The following is a 23,955-nucleotide window of genomic DNA, read 5'->3' as shown; positions in this document are numbered from 1 at the left end:
CTGCCTGCCTCTCCTCCCTATCTGCCGGTCCGTCAGTCCGCCAGTTCTACAAATAATTGGCCAGTAACTGTTGTCACTGTGTGTAACAGAGTTAACACAGCAAAAGAGGCCAAATGTTTGCAGGACTAAAATACACTCTTAGAAATGTATACTGTTAAATAACACCCCATTTCAATATGTGGCATTGGGGGGGGAGCATTGGTATAGCATACCAGTTCAAAAAATTGGCCAGTGAGTTTGGCGCTGTGTGTACCTGACTTCACTCAGCAAACTAGGCAATATTGTTGCATGACACAAATACACTTGAAAAAGTTTACTCAGAGAACACCCCACCTCAATATATGGCATTAAGGGGGGAGCACAGGTTTATTACACCAGTTCTACAAATAATTGGCCAGTATCTGTTGTCACTGTGTGTAGCAGAGTAAACACAGCAAAAGAGGCCAAATGTTTGCAGGACTAAAATACACTCTTAGAATATTATACTATTAAATAACACCCCACTTCAATATGTGGCATTGGGCGGGGGGGGGCACAGGTTTATTACACCAGTTCTACAAATAATTGGCCAGTAACTGTTGTCACTGTGTGTAGCACTGTTTACACAGCGAGAGGCCTAATTTTTGCAGGACTAAAATACACTCTTAGAAAATTATACTGTTAAATAACATCCCACTTCAATATGTGGCATTGGTGTAGCACACCAGTTCAAAAAATTGGCCAGTGAGTTTGGCGCAGTGTACCAGACTTCACTCAGCAAACTAGGCAATATTGTTGCATGACACAAATACACCTGAAAAAGTTTACTCAGATAACACCCCACTTTAATATGTGTAATGTTCCGGTACCTTTGGTACCCTAAATTACACTTTCCACAAGTGTATGCGCCCTACCATTTACTTTTGGAAAGGTGCGCATACACCTTTAAGACTGGAGCTGTCATCACTCAGCGCCGGACTAGATGGCTATTTAAGGCGTCGGCTCTCACTCACATGTGTTCGTTCAAACACCCTTACTTGGATGCTAACCTTGCTTGAAGCTTCCATGCTTGCAAGCTTACTTCGCTGACGGAACCTCGCTGCGCTGATCCCTGTATCCCGCTACTGGATCATCCGCCTCTCCTGAACCACCCTTCGGCTGTATCGCTAATAGTGCTAAGTACCCCGCAGGGGAATTCTCTATAAACTTATACTAAGCTTACACTATCTAGCTCTGCATAGTAAAGACTGTTTATTACATCTGCATAAACTAGATTGCTAGCTCTTGAGACTACTGCTACTTTTCTGCACTGGGTTGATCTCTTTTGTATGTCCACCTGCTATTCTATCATCTGCTATCATACAACATTGCTAAACCTTCCTGCATCCATCTGCTACTGTCTCACCTTCAAGTGTCTATCACCTATCACCTATCCCTCAACCTTCATCATTGTGTTACCACATACATAAAGTCACTCTAGGAACCAGCTTGCTAATTGTGTGTATTTACTGGCTGAAGGCTGAAATAAGACCTTCCACACATGATGAGTCATTGAGGTTGGGAATGGTATCTCAGCATATCTCTTACATGACTGCTGACGTGGAACTATTTCTGCAGCTGAAAATCCACACCATATAAGAAACGCAGGAGCGTTACAGATTGAACGAACCAAAAAAAAAATGGATTCAGCAGAAATAGCCACTCAGGTGACACAATTAAAACAGCAAGTATCTGCGTTAATACACGCACTTGCTGAATTAAAAGAAGACAATCAGGCTCTGTCGCAGCAGGTAATTAGACTGACACAACTTACCTCTGCTCAGTCCCCTGAACCCAAGATAAATCCCCCTTTGGTATTTACAGGCGATCGCAAAAAAATTTGCGAATTTAAAAACGCATGTGAGTTACTTTTTTTGCTAAAACCTCGTACCTACCTTACTGATCACATTAAGGTTTATACTATTATTTCTTACCTATCAAGCGATCCTCGAGCCTGGGCAGATTCTCTTTTTGAGAAAAACGACCAGCTTCTCAACTCCTATGCCTTGTTCCTGGCAGAGCTCACTAGCCTATATGATGACCCCAATAGGCAGAGTACTGCTGATCTTCAGTTAAGATCCTTGAAACAAGGAAGGAGGCCTGTAGAAGACTTTGTCGCAGAGTTCAAGAGATGGACCCTTGATTCAGAATGGAATGATGCATCTCTGAAAACCCAATTTAGGCTTGGCCTATCAGAAGCCGTTAAGGACGAGCTCGCCCGAGCGGATCTACCAAAAACCCTGGATGCATTAATACAACTCAGTATTACCATAGATAGAAGACTACGAGAAAGAAAGGCTGAAAAGATGGGAATGCCATTATCCGTTTCCTCTCAGAGTCTGGTCGTTGACCCCGTTCCTATGGAGATAGGAACCATACGCCCACCGCTATCAACTATGGAAAAAGCCAAAAGACGAAATGAAAATCTCCGCTTGTACTGTGCATCCCCGGATCACAAGATAAACGTCTGTCCCCTAGTCAACAAAAAGAAGGGTGAGTGTTCACATGTCTCCCTAGGAGGATTGACAACTTCATTCACTAACCCCTACATTTCTGTTTTTTTGACATTACAGTGGGACCAGAACAGGATTACTACTAAGGCCATGATTGACACAGGATCTTGTGGAAATTATATGGATATATGTTTTGCTGCTTTAAATAAAATTCCTATTATTTCTAAACTCAAACCTGTCTCAGTAAGTCTTATTACCGGTGTTCCATTATCCTCTGGTCCGATCACCGATCAGACACAAGCACTTCTAGTCACTATTAACGAGTCTCATAGGGAGACTTCTACCTTCGATTTAATACCATCACCCCACTTTCCCATTGTGTTGGGACTTCCCTGGTTGCACACTCACCAACCAACCTTAGATTGGAAGAAACGGTCCTTGACCTTCCTTTCTTGTTTTTGCGAGAAAACGTGTAACCTCCCGTTTTCCGGGAAGATTCTGTCTATGGTGACAGATGAGATTGCACCACTATGTTATCAGGATCTTTCTGAGGTTTTTCTTGAGAAAAATGCTCAAGCATTACCTCCTCATCGAGACTATGATTGTAGTATTGATCTACTCCCAAATAGCAAATTGCCGTTCGGTCATGTTTATCCTCTTTCACAGGATGAACTTGCCCATCTCAAAACCTATTTGGATGAGAACTTGGAAAAAGGTTTTATTAGACCTTCCACTTCTTCCACAGCAGCAGGACTCTTTTTTGTTTGCAATAAAGATTCAAGTCTCAGACCTATCATCGACTACAGGAAATTGAATGCTATCACAATAAAAGATCGCTATCCTCTACCGCTTATCCCTGAGCTCATTGAGCAAGTGCGTGGAGCTACCTATTTTTCAAAATTAGACCTGAAGGGAGCATACAATCTCATTCGAATCCGTGATGGACACGAGTGGAAGACTGCATTCAGAACTAGATACGGATTGTTCGAATATCTTGTGATGCCATTCGGCCTATGCAATGCCCCTGCAGTTTTCCAACGATTTATAAACGATATTTTTAAAGACTTACTAGATGTCTGTGTTGTGGTATATCTGGACGATATACTTATATATTCACGATCCCTGTCTGAACACATAAGACATGTAAGACTTGTACTATCGAGATTGCTTGCACATAACCTTTATGTGAAACTGAAGAAATGCTTGTTTCATAAAGACGAGGTACTGTTTCTAGGCTACATCATATCCAAAACAGGAATCGAGATGGACATGAGTAAAATATCCTGCATTCAGGATTGGCCTACACCAACTACACGCAAAGCGCTACAGCGATTCCTGGGATTTTCAAATTTCTACAGGAAGTTCATAAAAAACTTTTCTGCTATTGTGAGACCCCTCACACAGCTCACTAGCATAAAAATACCATTTAAATGGTCAGAAGAAGCAAATAAGGCTTTCCACTTGTTAAAGACAAGGTTTACTTCCGCTCCCATATTACGCCATCCAGACCCATCCCTCAAATACATTCTGGAGGTAGATGCGTCAAACATGGCAGTAGGAGCAATACTCTCCCAACGACCAACCCACACTTCACCACTTCATCCAGTCGCCTTTTTTTCTAAATCCCTGAGCAGTCCCGAGATAAATTACCCCGTGGGTGAAAAGGAACTGCTTGCTATAAAATTGGCTCTGGAGAATTGGCGACATTTACTCGAAGGCACCCAACTACCAATAATTATATACACGGACCATAAAAACCTCCAATATCTTCAGACTAGCAAAACTCTCTCGCATCGACAGGTACTATGGTCACTATTCTTTCTAAGGTTTAACTTCCTAGTGACCTACACACCTGCAGATAAAAACAAAAAGGCGGATGCACTATCACGACTAACTGAAGAAAACTACTTTGAAATCCCTTCCGTTCCTATAATACCTCACAAACGCATTATTGGAGTTGTCCGTTCCTTAAAGGAAGAGGTTCTGCATGGTATAAGTTTGGATTCACCCCCACCACAACTAAATACTGATGCAGAAGGCTTCCTCTACTACAACGACAAACTTTACATACCACCTACCCTACGCACCAAGATCTTGGAATTATCGCATGATGTGCCTATGGCAGGACATATGGGTATGACAAAGACTTTCAATTTGATTTCTCGGCAATTCTGGTGGCCTGACATGAAAACATCTATACAAAAATTCGTCTCTTCATGCAATGTCTGTGCCAGGTCCAAAATTGACACTACGAGACCATCCGGCCTACTATGCAGTCTACCAATACCCCAAACTCCATGGGAGGTTTTGTCATTGGACTTCATCGTAGAATTGCCTCCTTCCAAAGGATTTAATACCATCTTGGTGTCAGTGGACCATCTGACAAAAATGGCACATTTCATTGCTATTCGCAGACTACCTTCGTCCAAACAAACGGCAGAACTCACTGATGAAACATGTCTTCAGATTACATGGTATCCCAAAAACTCTTTTGTCTGACCGTGGATCCCAATTTATTTCTAAATTCTGGCAAGAACTATGTCACATACTACGGATTGAGCGGAAGCTCACTTCTCCTTACCATCCGCAGACCAACGGACAGACTGAAAGAGTCAACCAATGCATCGAGCAGTATTTACGTTGTTACACTTCTTACCAACAGGATGATTGGTTGGATCTTCTCCCCCTGGCAGAATTTGCCTACAACAACGCAACTCACAGTACAACCAAGCAGAGTCCGTTCTACTTGAACTATGGGTTCCATCCCTCTATTCTCCCTCCACGCATCCTTCCTTCAAATAACCCAGTAGCCTCCGACTATCTTTCCCAAATAAAGGATTCTCTGGGTTTACTAAATACTACCATTGCACACGCTCACAGTCAACAAAAGAAGTACTATGATCTTCGTAGAAGACCTTCTCCACAGTATACTATCGGGGACCTCGTTTGGCTCTCAACAAAAAACTTGAGACTGAAGATCCCTAGCAAAAAGCTTGGACCTCTGTTCTTGGGACCTTTCCCAATCAAGAAACTTATTGGAAAAGCTGCAGTGCAGCTTACATTGCCAATGGACCTAAAAATCCATCCCATTTTCCATGTGTCGCTACTAAAACCCCATGTTCCGGACCAAGGAATAAGACCTAATATTCCACCTCCCCCTCCTGTACAAGTTGAAGGTGGAGAAGAATACGAGATAAAAGAGATTCTGGATTCTCGTATCTACAGAAGAAAACTTCAGTACTTGGTTAAATGGAAGAACTATGGGCCCCAAGATGACACCTGGCTAAACACCTCTGACATACATGCCCCTAGATTAATCCGCAATTTTCATGCGAGATACCCAGACAAACCAGCTCCAGAGGCCTTCAGGAGCAGGCCTTAAGGGGGGGGTATTGTAATGTTCCGGTACCTTTGGTACCCTAAATTACACTTTCCACAAGTGTATGCGCCCTACCATTTACTTTTGGAAAGGTGCGCATACACCTTTAAGACTGGAGCTGTCATCACTCAGCGCCGGACTAGATGGCTATTTAAGGCGTCGGCTCTCACTCACATGTGTTCGTTCAAACACCCTTACTTGGATGCTAACCTTGCTTGAAGCTTCCATGCTTGCAAGCTTACTTCGCTGACGGAACCTCGCTGCGCTGATCCCTGTATCCCGCTACTGGATCATCCGCCTCTCCTGAACCACCCTTCGGCTGTATCGCTAATAGTGCTAAGTACCCCGCAGGGGAATTCTCTATAAACTTATACTAAGCTTACACTATCTAGCTCTGCATAGTAAAGACTGTTTATTACATCTGCATAAACTAGATTGCTAGCTCTTGAGACTACTGCTACTTTTCTGCACTGGGTTGATCTCTTTTGTATGTCCACCTGCTATTCTATCATCTGCTATCATACAACATTGCTAAACCTTCCTGCATCCATCTGCTACTGTCTCACCTTCAAGTGTCTATCACCTATCACCTATCCCTCAACCTTCATCATTGTGTTACCACATACATAAAGTCACTCTAGGAACCAGCTTGCTAATTGTGTGTATTTACTGGCTGAAATAAGACCTTCCACACATGATGAGTCATTGAGGTTGGGAATGGTATCTCAGCATATCTCTTACATGACTGCTGACGTGGAACTATTTCTGCAGCTGAAAATCCACACCATATAAGAAACGCAGGAGCGTTACAATATGTGGCATTGGGGGGGGGGGGGGGCAATTGCTCTATCACACCAGTTATAATACATTATAAGTGCTTTTGTCACTGTGTGTAGTGTTGCTGCAGAAACGCTCAGTCTCACCACCACACCTGTCACAATGCTGCACAGTGCACAATAATACTACTAATCCACTATAATATGCTTTCTACAAAGTATATTATACTGTGGATTAACCCCCCCCCCCCCTTTTTTTAGTGCACTGCACAGCAATACCAAAAAATTTGCAGCCCTGTACATGACTTTTGTGGACATTGACAAAGCGATTTCTGTGCGACTGCAGCCGATATCTAACTGTCCCTAAACCAACCACTGGATACCTGGCCCTCATGTTAAAGAGACTGTAATAGACCCTAAAACGACATTGGAGCATTTTAAATGACTTTTGTGGACATTGACAAAGCGATATCTTCTGTGCGACTGCAGCCGAGCCGATATCTAACTGTCCCTAAAGCAACCACATGATACCTCTCCCTAAGCTCAAAAGATACTAGGCCTATACCGAAATACCAGCCCTGAGAAGGACTTTTTTGGACATTGACAGAGCGATTTGTGACTGCAGCCGATTTCTAACTGCCCCTAAAGCAACCACTGGATACCTGTCCCTAACCTGAAAAGAGACTGTAGAAGGCCTATACCGAAATACCAGCCCTGGAAAGGACTTTTGTGGATCTTCACAGTGTTACATGTGTCTAGCAAACTCTCCCTGATGAGCACAGCAGACCTCTCCCTACACTGGCAGAAAATGGAATGTGAAATGGCCGCCAGGTCAGGTCTATTTATAGGGTAGGGGGACTGTCCATGTGCTGGAATGTTTCAATTGGCTTTCCCGTTCCACCTGATGGCTGTGTCACGGGTCAAAGTTCTCCCCAATGTAAACAAATATGGCCACCGCGAACGATGCCATGTGTCCGAAAATTTGGCGGGTAGCGAACAAGCAAAGTTCGCCGCGAAACGACCGCCGGGCGAACCGCAAGGCCATCTCTACTAACCCTAACCCTTAACCCTAACCCTAAAGCCTAACAATAACCCTAACTCTAAACCCAAACCCTAACCCTATCCAACCCTAAAGCTATCCCTATCTAACCCTAACCCCCTACCCCTATCCTCCATAACCCTTACCCTAAATTCTAACCTTAACCCTCTAACCCTATCCCTAACCCTCTAACCCTAACCCTCTAACTCTACCACCCTAACCCTAAGAGTAACCCTAACCCTCTAACCCTAACCCAATACCCTAACCATCTAACCCTCATCCTAACCACCAAACAACTCTTACCCTAACCCTAACCCCCTAATCCTAACCCACTAACCCTAACACCCAAACCCTAACCCCCTAACCCTAACCTTAGCCCTAGCCCTAACCCTAACCATAGCCCTAACACTAACTCTAACACCTAACCCCCTAAACCTAACCCCAAACCCGAACCCTCTAACCCTATCCGCAAACCCTAACCCCTTAACCCGAACACCCCAACTCTAACACCTAACCCTAAGTATAACCCTTTAACCCTCTAAACCTCTAACCCTAAACCCTTAAACATAAACCTCCCCCTCTAACTCTAACACCCTAACCCTATCCCTGAAACCAACCCAAACCCCTTCCCTAACCCTAAATTCTAACCCCTAACCCTTAACCTAACCCTAACCCTAAACCTAACCCCACCCGAACCCCTAACCCCCAAAACTAAATTCTAACCCTAACCCTCTAACCCCCTAACCTTAAACCCTAACCCTAACCATCTAACCCTAACAGTCACCCTAACTCTAATCCTAACCCTAAACGTATCCCTCTAACCCTCTATCCCTAAACCTAACCCTAACCCCAACCCTCTAACCCTAACCCTCTAAACCGGACCCTAACCCTAAACCCTAACCCTATCCAACCCTAAAGCTATCCCTATCTAACCCTACCCCCCTACCCCTAACACCTTACCCTAAATTCTAACCCTAACCCAATCCCTAACCCTCTAACCCTAACCCAAACCCTAATCCTAACCTTCTAACCCTAACCCTAACCTTAACCCTCTAACCCTAACCCTAACCTTAACTCTAACCCTCTAACCCTAACCCTCTAATCCTAACCCTCTAACCCTACCACCCTAACAGTAACTCTAACCCTCTAACCCTAACCCCATAACTCTAACCCTAACCCCCTAATCCTAACCAACTAACCCTAACCCTAACCCTCTAACCCTAACCCTAACCCTCTAACCTTAACACCCTAACCCTATCCCTGAAACCAACCCAAACCCCAACCCTAACTACTAACCCTTAACCCTTACCCTAACCCTAACCAAAACCCCCTAACCCCTAAAACTAAATTCTAACCCTAACCCTCTAACCCAAACCCCTAACCCTCTAACCCTAACCCTCACCCTAACTCTAACCCTAACCCTCTAACTCTCTAACCCTCTATCCATAAACCTAGCCCTAAACATAACCCTTTAACCCAAACCTTAACTCTAACCCTAACCCTAAACCCTAACCCCCAACCCTCTAACCCTAACACCCTAACCCTCTAACCCTCTAACCCTAACCTTCTAACCCTAACCCTAACCCTAACCCTATAACCCTAACTGTAACGGACCATTTCAGCAGACAAGGGGTTAAAATCCGTTTAGGCGATATGCCCCTTTCTGAGAGACAGGCACAGCTACTGCAGAACTCCAAACTCCCGAACTGGATACAAAATAGCACTCCAACCTGGAACCTCATGAATAGCTGCTAGCAGACGAACAGGAAAAGCATACATCAGCTTACACTCCTAGCAATCAGTCTCCAACAGCATACAGTGAATCCCCCCAAGGACGAGACAAAGCTCAGAGTTGAGGGTAAAACAGGAACAACAACAACTTTTATTGGAAGAACACAGCACACTTTTATACAGAAATTGGAACATCCTTCCCCCAACAACCGCTTTCCCATTGGTCAATTTCACAGCACCTGCAGTCCCCCATAAGGTCCTCTCCAGACATGCAAATGAGGGCTCGAAAATGAGTCAGTAGTGATTGGTCAGATAGCTTGACCAGGAGGGCTGCTATGCAAATGAGGACTTGAAAATTAGTCAACAGGGATTGGTCAGATAGCTTTGACCAATGCAAGGAGACAGAAGCCCCAGGGGGCAATCAATGTAAACTATAGTCAGACACAGAACAATGGTTCCCTAACGAGCCCTCAATACACATTACTCTGAGTGTCAATACCTCCCTTAGCAGACAACAGGTGAGGTCATTAGCACACTTGACAAAAGGTGAATGGGGAGCCATCTTAGACAGTCCGTCTCCTCAGAACTTCCTGTAATGACCATATTAGGAGTTGACTTCCTGTTCAGAGAGCTCATGGCAAATGGGAACTAAAATCTTCATATTACAAGGGAGACATTATTCTTGAATATGACTGTCCCATTTGTAGTAGTCCAAACCATAGTGTCAGTGATCACCACCCTCCTGGTCACCCTGCATCCATAACAGATGCAGGGTGACTTAAACATAAGAAAGTCACACAAGGCTGGACATAGTGCCTCCCAACCTCTTTAAAGGAATTTGGGGTCCACAACCCCCATGCCCAAAGTGATTCCTGTCACACTAACCCTCACCCTAACTCTAACCCTAACACTAACCCTAACCCTCACTCTAACCCTAACCCTAACCCTCTAACCCTCTATCCCTAAACCTAACCCTAACATTAACCCTCTAACCCTAACCTTAACCCTCAAACCCTAACCCCAACCCTCTAACCCTAACCCTCTAAACCTGACCCTAACCCTAAACCCTAACCCTATCCAAACCTAAAGCTATCCTTATCTAACCCTAACCCCCTATCCCTAACCCCTTAACCTAAATTCTAACCCTAATCCTCTAACCCGAACCCTCTAACCCTAACCTGAACCCTAATCCTAGCCCTCAAACCCTAACCTTAACCGCCTAACCCTAAACCTCTAACCCTATCCCTCTAACCCTAACCAAAACCCCTAACCCTAACCCTAAACCTAACCCTAATCCTGTAACCCTCTTACCCTTACCCTCAATTCTCTATCCCTAACACTCTAACCCTACCACCCTAACCCTAACAGTAACCCTAACCATCTAACTCTAACCCCAAAACTCTAACCCTAACCCCCTAATCCTAATCCACTAACCCTAACCCTAGCCCTCTAACCCTAACACCCTCACCCTAACCCCTAACCCTAACCTTAGCCCTAACTATAACCTTAACCCTAGCCCTAACACTAACCCTAACCCCTAACCCTAAACCTAACCCCTAACCCTCTAACCCTATCCGCTAACCCTAACCCCTTAACCCTTACCCTAACACCCCAACACTAACCCCTAACCCTGAGTCTTACCCTTTAACTCTCTGAACCTCTAACCCTAACCTCTAACCCTAACTCTAAAGCCTAACCCTTAACCATAACCCTCACCTTCTAACCCTAACACCCTAACCCTATCCCTTAAACCAACCCAAACCCCACCCCTAACCCTAACTCCTAACATTTACCCTTACCCTAACCCTATTCCTAACCCTAACCCCAGCCCTAACCCCCTAACCCCTAAAACTAAATTCTAACCCTAACCCTCTAACCCTAACCCCCTAACCCCTAACCCTAACCCTCTAACCCTAACCCTCACCTTAACTCTAACCCTAACACTAACCCTAACCCTCTAACTATCTAACCCTCTATCCATAAACCTAACCCTAAACTTAACCCTCTAACCCTAACCTTACCTCTAACCCTATCCTTAACCCTCAAACCCTAACCCCAACCCTCTAACCCTAACCCTAACACCCTAACCCTCTAACCCTAACCCTAAACCCTAACACTAAGCCCTAACCCTAACCCTCTAACCTTAACCTTCTAACCCTAGCCCTAACCTTAGCCCTAACCCTCTAACCCTAACTCTAACCCTAACCGTAACCCCCTAACCATAACCCTCTAACCCTAACCCAAACCCTCTAACCCTAACCCTGTAACCCTAACCTACTAACTGTAACACTAACAGTAACCCTAGCCCAAACCCTAACCTTAACCCTCTAACCTTAATCGAAAACCCTCTAACCCTATCCCTTTAACCCTAACCATAACCCCCTAACCATATAGACAATGTGGGCTATGTGGGACTTTAACTACCTCAATACTGGGCACTTAAACCCCCTTCCTTCCCAGACCAATTTTCATCTTTTAGCGCTGTTGCATTTTGAATGACAATTGCGCGGTCATGCAACATTGTACCTAAACCAAATTTGTGTCATTTTTTCCCCACAAATAGAGCTTTCTTTTGGTGGTATTTGATCACTGTCAGGTTTTTTCTTTTTTGGTGCACAAATAAAAAAAGACAGAAAAGTTTGAATAAAAAAAAAGTTTTTTTGTTTAGGTTATAAAATTTTGTGAATAGATATGTTTTTTCCTGCACTGATGATGCCGCACTGACAGGCACTGATGAGGAGACACTGATTGGGTGGCACTGATGGGGTGGCACTGATGGGGTGGCACTGATATGCAGCACTGATGGGCACTGATAGGTAGCAATGATATGCAGCACTGATGGACACTGATATGTGGCACTGATAGATAGCACTGATATGTAGCATTGGTGGGCACTGATAGGCAGCGCTGATGGGCACTGATAGGCAGCACTGATGGGCACTGATCGGCGGCACTGATGGGCACTGGTGGGCACTGATAGGTGGCACTGTTCGGCACTGATGGGCGGCACTGATTGGCACTGATGGGGGGCACTGATGGGTACTGATGGGGGGCACTGATGGGCACTGATAGGCAGCACTGGTGGGCAATAATGGGCACTGGTGGGCAGCACTGGTGGATGGCAATAACGGGCACTGGTGGGCAGCACTGATATGTGGCATTGGTGGGCAGCACTGATAGGAGGGCACTACTGGCAGGCTGTTTGCCATCCCTGGTGGCCATGGTGGACATCCCTGGTGGTCATGGGTGGGCATCCCTGGTGGCTCTAGTGGCATCCCCTCCCCCCAGGGCTGCACTGGTAATCAATCATCTGATTACCAGCACAGACCCCCCCTGTGATCAGTGAGTACTTGGAAATACTCACTGATCACCCCAGCTCCAGAATATCGATCCTCTTCTTCTCCTCCCTGACAGGATCTGTCAGGGAGGAGAAGAGATCGAAGCCGTTACAACGGCTGTATTTACATTGCATGACGGCTGTGATTGGACACAGCCGTCATGTGATCAGGAGGGCCAATCACAGGGCCCTCCTGACGCATCTTGTTGCGCTGTGTCCGAGGGACACAGGCACATCGGGATCGCGCCGCTGCGCGTGCCCGCGGCGGCGCGATCTCGCTCCTTCTGAAGGACGTTCCGGAACGTCCATTCAGAAGGACGAGACTCCCACCCGGCCGTATATGTACAATGGCCCGGGTGGGAGGTGGTTAAATGAGACACCAGCAGGTATGCCCAGTGTCTCCATCCCTGTATCGGAAAAAAATAAATTGAAAAGGATTAAGAGAGGTGCATGGAAGCCAGTCAGCCCCCAGTCTGATGTACTCACCCTCCAGTCTGCCACCAACCAAGTAGACCTGTCTCATGATATAAATAAAGAACAGGGGTTTAGTTGAAACGCATTTGCAAACGCATGTGTAAGCTGCAGAGCCACGACACGACACCTTGTTATTATCTGCAGTCCTAACACTTTTAAATTTGAGTGTCTCCACTCTGGGAGCACATGCTGCTAATGGATGGATAGGAGGCAGGTGAGAGGGAGCAGCCCAAACTTCCCCCAACCCACCTCAATCCATGACTGGTCTAGTATCTCAAAACCCTAATAGCAATGTTCTTAAGATGGTACAAACTGAAAACGACCAGCTGAGAAGCATACACCTCCAACCCCTTGGTGAATGCAGTGTAAAACACAGATTGGGACTTTATATGAGGCAATTTGCCTGTATAGCACAGTGCCTCCATCCCTAATTTCATAAAATATTTGGGACTTTACATGAGACAAGCAGGTCATGCTTTGGTCTCCATCCCTGTATATGAAAAAACTGGGGTCAAATTAGACTGCATCCACCAAAAATGCACGAAAATCGCACCGTGGGACTTTAAATGAAGCACCAGCCTGTAGGCAAGGTGCCTCCATCCCTGGTTACATAGACAATGTGGGCTATGTGGGACTTTAAATGAGACACCAGCAGGCATGCCCAGTGTCTCCATCCCTGTATCGGAAAAATCAAATTGAAAAGGATTAAGAGAGGTGCATGGAAGCCAGCCAGCCCCCAGTCTGATGTACTCACCCTCCAGTCTGTCACCAACCAAGTAGACCTGTCTCATGATATAAATAAAGAACAGGGGTTTAGTTGACACGCATTTGCAAACGCATGTGTAAGCTGCAGAGCCACGACACGGCACCCTGTTATTATCTGCAGTCCTAACACTTTTAAATTTGAGTGTCTTCACTCTGGGAGAACATGCTGCTAATGGATGGTCGTTTTCAGTTTGTACCATCTTAAGAACATTGCTATTAGAGTTTTGAGATACTAGACCAGTCATGGATGGAGGTGGGTTGGGGGAAGTTTGGGCTGCTCCCTCTCACCTGCCTCCTATCCATCCATTAGCAGCATGTGCTCCCAGAGTGGTGAATGATGAATCCTACGTGGCATCGTGCTGTAGTGTCAACAGTTCTTAAGTAGGCCACGGCAGCTATTGCCTTGACAGAAGCATCACAGAATATGCAAAGGTTTTGACTCTGTATCTCTGTAGAAGGTACAGGAGCATATGGGCGTGAAACATGGAGATCTGATAAGACTGATAAAGAGTCCCTCCACTCTACCCAAGAGTTTCTCTTATCAAGGGGTAGTGGTGCATCCCAATCGGATGTTTCACGAATCAAGTCTCTAAGTAAGGCTTTGCCTTGAATTGTAACAGGTGCCGCAAATCCTAATGGATCGTACAGGCTATTGATTGTAGACAAGACACCTCTGCGAGTGAAGGGTCTTTCTTCTCCATTTACTTGGAAGGTAAAAGAATCGGATTTCAAGTCCCAAAGTAGACCTAGACTACGCAGTACAGGTAAAGAGTCTGTACCCAGATCTAAGTCCTTAAGATCAGTGTTTTTCAACCTTTTTTCACCCAAGGCACACTTTAAAATCTGGAAGAATCTCAAGGCACACCAACCACAAATGCAGCCTGGACTGGACGAAAGAACATGACGTCGCTCTGGCCCTCCAAGGCCATAGAGGCTATTAAATAGGATATACTCTTTCATCGCCCCCTGGGACTAGCCCGCTGCACTATTGGATTGCTTCTCGGGTGAGCCAGTGGGAGGGGGGTACATCCACTCCCGCTGCTTCTGAAAGCATTCCAGTGGCTCATGTGCTGCTTGGAACCCTTTCATTAGAAAGCCAGCCGTGGGCTGTAAAAATCAATACTAATGTTATTGCTGATATCTTCAGCCATAACCCCGATAAACCATTTCAGATCCGGAACGTATATTTAACTATGACTCGCTGCAGTGCATGTGTAGTGCAGGGTACCTGCACTTTTCATGTGCGTTACCTGCCGTTTCTCATCAACTTCTAGTATGTCCTACATTTTCTGAAAGCACACCAAAAATGAGGGACATAATAGAAGTCTATAGGAAACTGCAGGTAATGCACATGAAAACCACGGGTACCCTGCGCTACACTTGCACTGCGGCCAAACTGCAGCAGAGCAATGTGCAAGCGGAAGACAAAATAAAAAGAAGTGCAGTTACCATTAAAGAAATATAGTTACTATTACCAATAATAATAATAATAACCAACATATCTTATGTATATTTATATTGCATTAAAAAAAAAAAAACAATCACCATGCCTGCAATTATACCTAAAACAAAAACATGCAGGTAAATTACAGGTACAATTGCTCATGGAGCTCAGAGGAGCTCATATGCAGCCACTGAAAAGCCTCCTCCCTGTTCTTCCTCCTCTCCTCATGCTCTGCTTCATTTCCCCTCGGGGAAAAGCGCGCCAGCCAGCGTCTCCTGGGACCTGCGTCTCGCACATCCCAGAAAGCTGTGCGTACGCTTGACCCGCCCCTAGCAACCGATGACCTCATCGGTTGGCAAGATGCGATCGGACGGCACGCACAGCTTCCCAAATGCCTGTGGCAGCTGAAAGTGAGCTTTAGACAGCGGACCAGAACCGCTGTAACAACAAGGCTAAACTGAGTGGCCAACACAGTATGTAGATCAGATGGGGTAATTTTGCCAAGGCACACCTGTGGACTCTTCACGGCACACCAGTGTGCCGCGGCACACAGGTTGAAAAATGCTGGTGTATATTAATACAGGGGGAGTCATACCAGGATTAGCCACAAGGAGGCAGCAGAGTGTCAGTAATATTATGTGTATAGTAATACAGGGGAGTCATACCAGGATCAGCCACAAGGAGGCAGCAGAGTGTCAGTAATATTATGTGTATAGTAATACAGGGGGGTCATACCAGGATCAGCCACAAGGAGGCAGCAGAGTGTCGGTAATATTATGTGTATAGTAATACAGGAGAGTCATACCAGGATCAGCCACAAGGAGGCAGCAGAGTGACGGTAATATTATGTGTATAGTAATACAGGGGAGTCATACCAGGATCAGCCACAAGCAGGCAGCCGAGTGACGGTAATATTATGTGTATAGTAATACAGGGGAGTCATACCGGGATCAGCCATAAGGAGGCAGCAGAGTGTCAATAATATTATGTGTATAGTAATACAGGGGAGTCATACCAGGATCAGCCACAAGGAGGCAGCAGAGTGACGGTAATATTATGTGTATAGTAATACAGGGGAGTCATACCAGGATCAGCCACAAGCAGGCAGCCAAGTGACGGTAATATTATGTGTATAGTAATACAGGGGAGTCATACCAGGATCAGCCACAAGGAGGAAGCAGAGTGTCGGTAATATTATGTGTATAGTAATACAGGGGAGTCATACCAGGATCAGCCACAAGGAGGCAGCAGAGTGACAGTAATATTATGTGTATAGTAATACAGGGGAGTCATACCAGGATCAGCCACAAGGAGGCAGCAGAGTGACGGTAATATTATGTGTATAGTAATACAGGGGAGTCATACCAGGATCAGCCACAAGGAGGCAGCAGAGTGTCAGTAATATTATGTGTATAGTATTACAGGGGGGTCATACCAGGATCAGCCACAAGGAGGCAGCAGAGTGTCGGTAATATTATGTGTATAGTAATACAGGAGAGTCATACCAGGATCAGCCACAAGGAGGCCGTAGAGTGACGGTAATATTATGTGTATAGTAATACAGGGGAGTCATACCAGGATCAGCCACAAGGCGGCAGCAGAGTGTCAGTAATATTATGTGTATAGTAATACAGGGGGAGTCATACCAGGATCAGCCACAAGGAGGCAGCAGAGTGTCAGTAATATTATGTGTATAGTAATACAGGGGGAGTCATACCAGGATCAGCCACAAGGAGGTAGCAGAGTGAAGGTAATATTATGTGTATAGTAATACAGGGGAGTCATACCAGGATCAGCCACAAGGAGGCCGTAGAGTGACGGTAATATTATGTGTATAGTAATACAGGGGAGTCATACCAGGATCAGCCACAAGGCGGCAGCAGAGTGTCAGTAATATTATGTGTATAGTAATACAGGGGGAGTCATACCAGGATCAGCCACAAGGAGGCAGCAGAGTGTCAGTAATATTATGTGTATAGTAATACAGGGGAGTCATACCAGGATCAGCCACAAGGAGGCAGCAGAGTGTCAGTAATATTATGTGTATAGTAATACAGGAGGAGTCATACCAGGATCAGCCACAATGTGGCAGTAGAGTGTCAGTAATATTATGTGTATAGTAATACAGGGGGAGTCATACCAGGATCGGCCACAAGGAGGCAGCAGAGTGTCGGTAATATTATGTGTATAGCAATACAGGGGAGTCATACCAGGATCAGCCACAAGGAAGCAGCAGAGTGATGGTAATTTATGTGTATAGTAATACAGGGGAGTCATACCAGGATCAGCCACAAGGAGGCAGCAGAGTGACGGTAATATTATGTGTATAGTAATACAGGGTAGTCATACCAGGATCAGCCACAAGGAGGCAGCAGAGTGTCGGTAATATTATGTGTATAGTAATACAGGGGGGTCATACCAGGATCAGCCACAAGGTGGCAGCATAGTGACGGTAATATTATGTGTATAGTAATACAGGAGAGTCATACCAGGATCAGCCATAAGGAGGCAGCAGAGTGACGGTAATATTATGTGTATAGTAATACAGGGGAGTCATACCAGGATCAGCCACAAGGAGGCAGCAGAGTGTCGGTAATATTATGTGTATAGTAATACAGGGGAGTCATACCAGGATCAGCCACAGGGAGGCAGCAGAGTGACGGTAATATTATGTGTATAGTAATACAGGGGAGTCATACCAGGATCAGCCACAGGGAGGCAGCAGAGTGACGGTAATATTATGTGTATAGTAATACAGGGTAGTCATACCAGGATCAGCCACAAGGAGGAAGCAGAGTGACGGTAATATTATGTGTATAGTAATACAGGGGAGTCATACCAGGAACAGCCACAAGGTGGCAGCAGAGTGTCGGTAATATTATGTGTATAGTAATACAGGGGAGTCATACCAGGAACAGCCACAAGGAGGCAGCAGAGTGACGGTAATATTATGTGTATAGTAATACAGGGGAGTCATACCAGGATCAGCCACAAGGAGGCAGCAGAGTGTTGGTAATATTATGTGTACAGGCATACCCCGTTTTACGTACACTCACTTTACGTACACTCGCGAGTACGGACATGCCCCGAGAGTGTACGTAAAGTGCCTCGCAAGTACGGACGTTCCGACATTCCCGCGCCGCGCAGTCGCAGTATACCCTGGAGTTGCGAGAGGCCAGGTTCCTGCCCAGAATACGCCCACAGACAGCTCGCCACGCAGCCGCAGTATACCCTGGAGTTGCGAGATACGCCCACAGACAGCTTGGAGTTGACCCTCAGCCATCCGCGAGTTGCCTGCCAGCCATCCCACAGCCTGGAGTTGCGAGTGAAGAGGCCAAGTTCCTGCCCGGAGTAGCCAGGCCCCAGTTACCGCCAGCCAGGCCCCAGTTACCGCCAGCCAGGCCCCAGTTACCGCCAGCCAGGGCCCAGTTACCGCCAGCCAGGCCACAGTTACCGCCAGCCAGGCCACAGTTACCGCCAGCCAGGCCCCAGTTACCGCCAGCCAGGCCCCAGTTACCGCCAGCCAGGCCCCAGTTACCGCCAGCCAGGCCCCAGTTACCGCCAGCCAGGCCCCAACTGGTGCCAGCAAGGCCCCAGTTACTGCCAGCCAGGCCCCAGTTACCGCCAGCCAGGCCCCAATTGGTGCCAGCAAGGCCCCAGTTACTGCCAGCCAGGCCCCAGTTACCGCCAGCCAGGCCCCAGTTGGTGCCAGCAAGGCCCCAGTTACCGCCAGCCAGGCCCCAGTTACCGCCAGCCAGGCCCCAGTTACCGCCAGCCAGGCCCCAATTGGTGCCAGCAAGGCCCCAGTTACTGCCAGCCAGGCCCCAGTTACCGCCAGCCAGGCCCCAATTGGTGCCAGCAAGGCCCCAGTTACTGCCAGCCAGGCCCCAGTTACCGCCAGCCAGGCCCCAGTTGGTGCCAGCAAGGCCCCAGTTACCGCCAGCCAGGCCCCAGTTACCGCCAGCCAGGCCCCAGTTACCGCCAGCAAGGCCCCAGTTACCGCCAGCCAGGCCCCAGTTACCGCCAGCCAGGCCCCAGTTGGTGCCAGCCAGGCCCCAGTTACCGCCAGCCAAGCCAAGAGTTACCGCCAGCCAGGCCAAGAGTTACCGCCAGCCAGGCCAAGAGTTACCGCCAGCCAGGCCCCAGTTACCGCCAGCCAGGCCAAGAGTTACTGCCATCCAAGCCAAGTGTTACCGCCAGCCAAGCCAAGAGTTACCGCCAGCCAAGCCAAGAGTTACCGCCAGCCAAGCCAAGAGTTACCGCCAGCCAGGCCAAGAGTTACCGCCAGCCAGGCCAAGAGTTACCACCAGCCCATAGTTGCCAGCCCACAGCCAGCTCAGAGTTGCCTGCCAGCCATCCCACGGTTGCCGACTGCCCACCGTTCACCCAAAAACCTGCCAACATACAGGTAATTGCACTGCTGTAAACATTAGAGCAAATGTACTGTACTCGTACGTTACCTGTACTGTGTATTTTTTTTTGGTAACACCTGTATCCACTGTTCTTTTGATTGTTACAGGTACTTTTCGTGTACAGCACTGTACATCAATAATGACAGATACAAAAAAAAAACGTCAATCTATTACCTTGGATATGAAGGCTAAAATTATTAAATTGTATGATGAAGGTGTACCTCAAGCTGAAATAGGCCGAAGGCTAGGCTTCACTCGGACTACAGTTAACACCATCATGAAAAACAGAGAAAAAATTCTTGCAGAAATTAAGAGTGCTACACCCGTTAACGCAACAACAATTCGAAAAAGAGATAGCATTGTTGCAGACATGGAGAGACTCTTAACACTTTGGATAGAAAATCAGACTACACGTCATGTTCCTGTAAACCAGGCAATTATACAAAGTAAAGCCTTAAGCCTATTCAATGACTTGAAGGCTAAGAAAGGTGAGGCAGCAAAGGATGCAGAATTTTTTGCAAGCCGTGGATGGTTTGATAGGTTCAAGAAAAGGTCTAACCTACATAACATTAAAATACAAGGAGAGGCAGCTGCTGCAGATACTGAGGCTGCAGAAAGCTATCAAACAGAATTGGCCAAAATTATTGAAGACGGAGGCTACTCCATGGATCAAATTTTTAATGTGGATGAGACTGGGCTATTTTGGAAGAAGATGCCTGCAAGAACCTTCATCGCAAGACAGGAAAAATCAATGCCAGGCTACAAGCCAGCTAAAGATAGAATAACCCTTCTGTTAGGTGGCAATGCTTCTGGTACCTTAAAGCTAAAGCCTTTGCTAATTTACCGATGGGAAAATCCGAGAGCTTTGAAGAACTACGTTAAAACTAGACTTCCAGTGCACTGGAGAGCTAACAAAAAAGCATGGGTAACTGCAACCCTTTTTGAAGATTGGTTTGACACCTGCTTTGTTCCAGAGGTGAAAGCCTATTGCAAGGACAACGGTGTCCCTTTCCACATTTTGCTGCTTGTTGATAATGCCCCTGGACACCCTCGAACGCTAGATGAGCTGAACCCTAACATTCGAGTGCAATTCCTACCACCAAATACCACCTCACTACTACAGCCAATGGATCAATGTGTCATAGCCGCCTTCAAGTTGAACTACTTGAAAAGAACATTCAGCAAGTGTGTTGCAGCAATAGACAAAGAAGAAGGTGATGGTAAAGAAGTTCTATCCAAATTCTGGAAAAGTTTTAACATCTTGGATTGCATTAAAACTGTAAGAGATGCTTGGAATGACATAAAGGAAACCACAATGAAAAGGGCCTGGAAAAAATTATGCCCACAGTTAGTTGATGATTCTGAAGGCTTTGAAGAACATGTAGCTAATGTTACTGAAAATATTGTAGAGATGGCAAGGCAGTTAGAGCTGGAAGTGGAGCCAGAAGATGTTGCTGAACTGCTTGCATCCCACACTGAGCCCCTCAGCAATGAAGATCTTCTAGAACTTGAAGAGGAGAGAGAAGAAGATGTGCAGGATGAGGTTGAGATCATTGAACAGCCTGAAGGCTTAACTACAAAAATTCTCTTTGAAGCTTTTCGTCATCTTGATAGCGCCATGGCTCTTTTTGAAAAGCATGATAGGGATTTTGAAAGAAGTTCCAAAGTCAATGCTAACATTTCAGGGGCTTATGCCTGCTACAAAGAAATCTACAGGGAAAAGAAGAGAGCAACACTTCAAACCTCCATAGACAGTTACTTTCCTAAAAGTCCATCAGCACGCACATCATCCACATTGACTGACAGTCATTTTGATCCTAGATCATCATCAACGGACAGTCCATTTTCACCTCTGACATCCCCATCAAGCCCTGCTTCTACTCTGATTGATCTTTGTAATACACCCACTTTGCCAGCAAGACAGTATCTCGCCTTTGAAGACTTGACTTGTGAAACAGAAAATTCTTGTATGCCTGCCAGTCCATTTTCAGCTCCGACATCATCATCAAGTCCTGCTCCTACACTGATTGCTATTTGTAGTACACCCAATTCTCCAGCAAGAAAGCGTCTCGCCTTTGAAGACTTGACTTGTGAAACAGAAGATACCTGTATGCCTTCCAGTCCATTTCCAGCTGCTCCTACTCTGATTGCTACTTCTACTTGTAGACCCAATTCACCAGCAAGAAAGCGTCTCGCCTTTGAAGACTTGGCTTGTGAAACAGAAGATACCTGTATGCCTTCATCATTCCTACTACATTAAACTCTCTCAGCTTCTCTGGCCTTGCGACAACAATCAAGATGGGGTAAGCTTACAATTTTTTTTTTAATACTGTACTGTATTATGTTTATTTTAGTTATCAATGCATTATTTATATCAGTTATGCCTCTAAATGACTATTGGAATGTAGTACATGCATTGAGAAGTGAAAAAAAGGTATTGCTTCACTCTAAGTACATTTTCGTTTTACATACATGCTCCGGTCCCATTGCGTACTTAAAAGTGGGGTATGCCTGTATAGTAATACAGGGGAGTCATACCAGGATCAGCCACAAGGTGGCAGCAGAGAGTCGGTAATATTATGTGTATAGTAATACAGAGGAGTCATACCAGGATCAGCCACAAGGTGGCAGCAGAGTGCCGGTAATATTATGTGTATAGTAATACAGGAGGAGTCATACCAGGATCAGCCACAAGGTGGCAGCAGAGAGTCGGTAATATTATGGGTATAGTAATACAGGGGAGTCATACCAGGATCAGCCACAAGGTGGCAGCAGAGTGACGGTAATATTATGTGTATAGTAATACAGGGGGGTCATACCAGGATCAGCCACAAGGTGGCAGCAGAGTGTCGGTAATATTATGTGTATAGTAATACAGGAGAGTCATACCAGGATCAGCCACAAGGTGGCAGCAGAGTGTCGGTAATATTATGTGTATAGTAATACAGGAGAGTCATACCAGGATCAGCCACAAGGTGGCAGCAGAGTGTCGGTAATGTTATGGGTATAGTAATACAGGGGAGTCATACCAGGATCAGCCACAAGGCGGCAGCACAGCGAGTGTTCCCATCGTATTTTCTACTGCGCATGCCCAAGCCGCCATTTTATTCTAATTACAGCGGTCTTCAGAAAGATGGTGGAAGCAGCGGACAGGTTCCAATGTTTTGCCTCATCCACATTTCCGCTTCCATTTCAGCAAACATAAAGGATGAAATCCTCCATACAATGGCGGCCTAGCCGTCCTATAGAGCCCGGGGTCATTGTGTGAAAGTTGGAATCCAGGCGGTTTATTTACTGTATAACAAATAACAAAGTCAGCTTCCAAGTCCAAGAAACCTTATAAACTGTCCAATAAGAATGGGGGCGGAGCCTGGAAACATTCCCCGCCCTGTAAAACACGGCTCCCTATCACGTCCGCTCGGACATGACCACGCCCACCGCAGTGATTGGCGCTTCATCTAACTTCTGACAGGGCAAAACTAACTATGAGAAAAATGTCCGAGATGGCCGCCATATTACTGACGACCAGAGCATTTACAACGCTCTCAAAAATGGCAGCTGTCCTGGACATGCGCAGTATACTAAACAGAAATGTCCGCAGCGCCGCCATTTTTCTGAAGACCTAAACAATGTTCTCATTAAAATGGCGGCGGACTGGGCATGCGCTGTATCTCTTTCAAACACTGCCACTTGCTGACTGATCCTGGTAGCGCTCACACTGATTTTCAATACATGGAATATAACTGCTACTCTGCTGCCGCCTTGTGGATGAATGTGGTAGAACTTCGCACAGTCTACGCACTCTCTGTGACCGTAAAATGCTGCCATCTGGTGGCTGAACATGGTATGACTCCCCTCATAGAATTTTAAATTTCCCCAATACAATCCGGGCCGGGAAGGAGCGGGAGGAACAATTTGTCACCTACACAACAGGCACAATTTTCTTCAGGACCTACTCATTGTGGAAGCAATAGAAGAATTCTTTATACGGAAAGACTTCTCCTGGGGTGTCTGGGTCGCCATCTTGTTGAAGACCACAGCTCTATTCTCTACTTTCCAAAATGACAGCTCTGTGATCACACCGGAAGTGGGAGTGAACAGGATTGGGCGGGAATGGTGTGACTGAT

General features: G+C 46.1%; 1 protein-coding gene across 1 annotated transcript; it reads left to right on the top strand.

The window, feature by feature from the left end:
• Window positions 1–20,472: 20,472 nt before the first annotated feature.
• Window positions 20,473–22,088, top strand: LOC309544028 (tigger transposable element-derived protein 1-like; the record flags this gene model as incomplete). Its single annotated transcript, XM_082276421.1, has 1 exon — window positions 20,473–22,088. Exon 1 carries the CDS (start codon window positions 20,493–20,495, stop codon window positions 22,086–22,088), a length of 1,596 nt encoding a protein of 531 aa, XP_082132547.1. The 5' UTR covers window positions 20,473–20,492.
• Window positions 22,089–23,955: the final 1,867 nt, after the last annotated feature.

This window comes from Pelophylax lessonae (genome assembly GCF_965119305.1).
Source record: "Pelophylax lessonae genome assembly, contig: HAP1_SCAFFOLD_644, whole genome shotgun sequence".
Taxonomy (NCBI): domain Eukaryota; kingdom Metazoa; phylum Chordata; class Amphibia; order Anura; family Ranidae; genus Pelophylax; species Pelophylax lessonae.
This window is presented reverse-complemented; position numbering and strand designations above follow the sequence as displayed.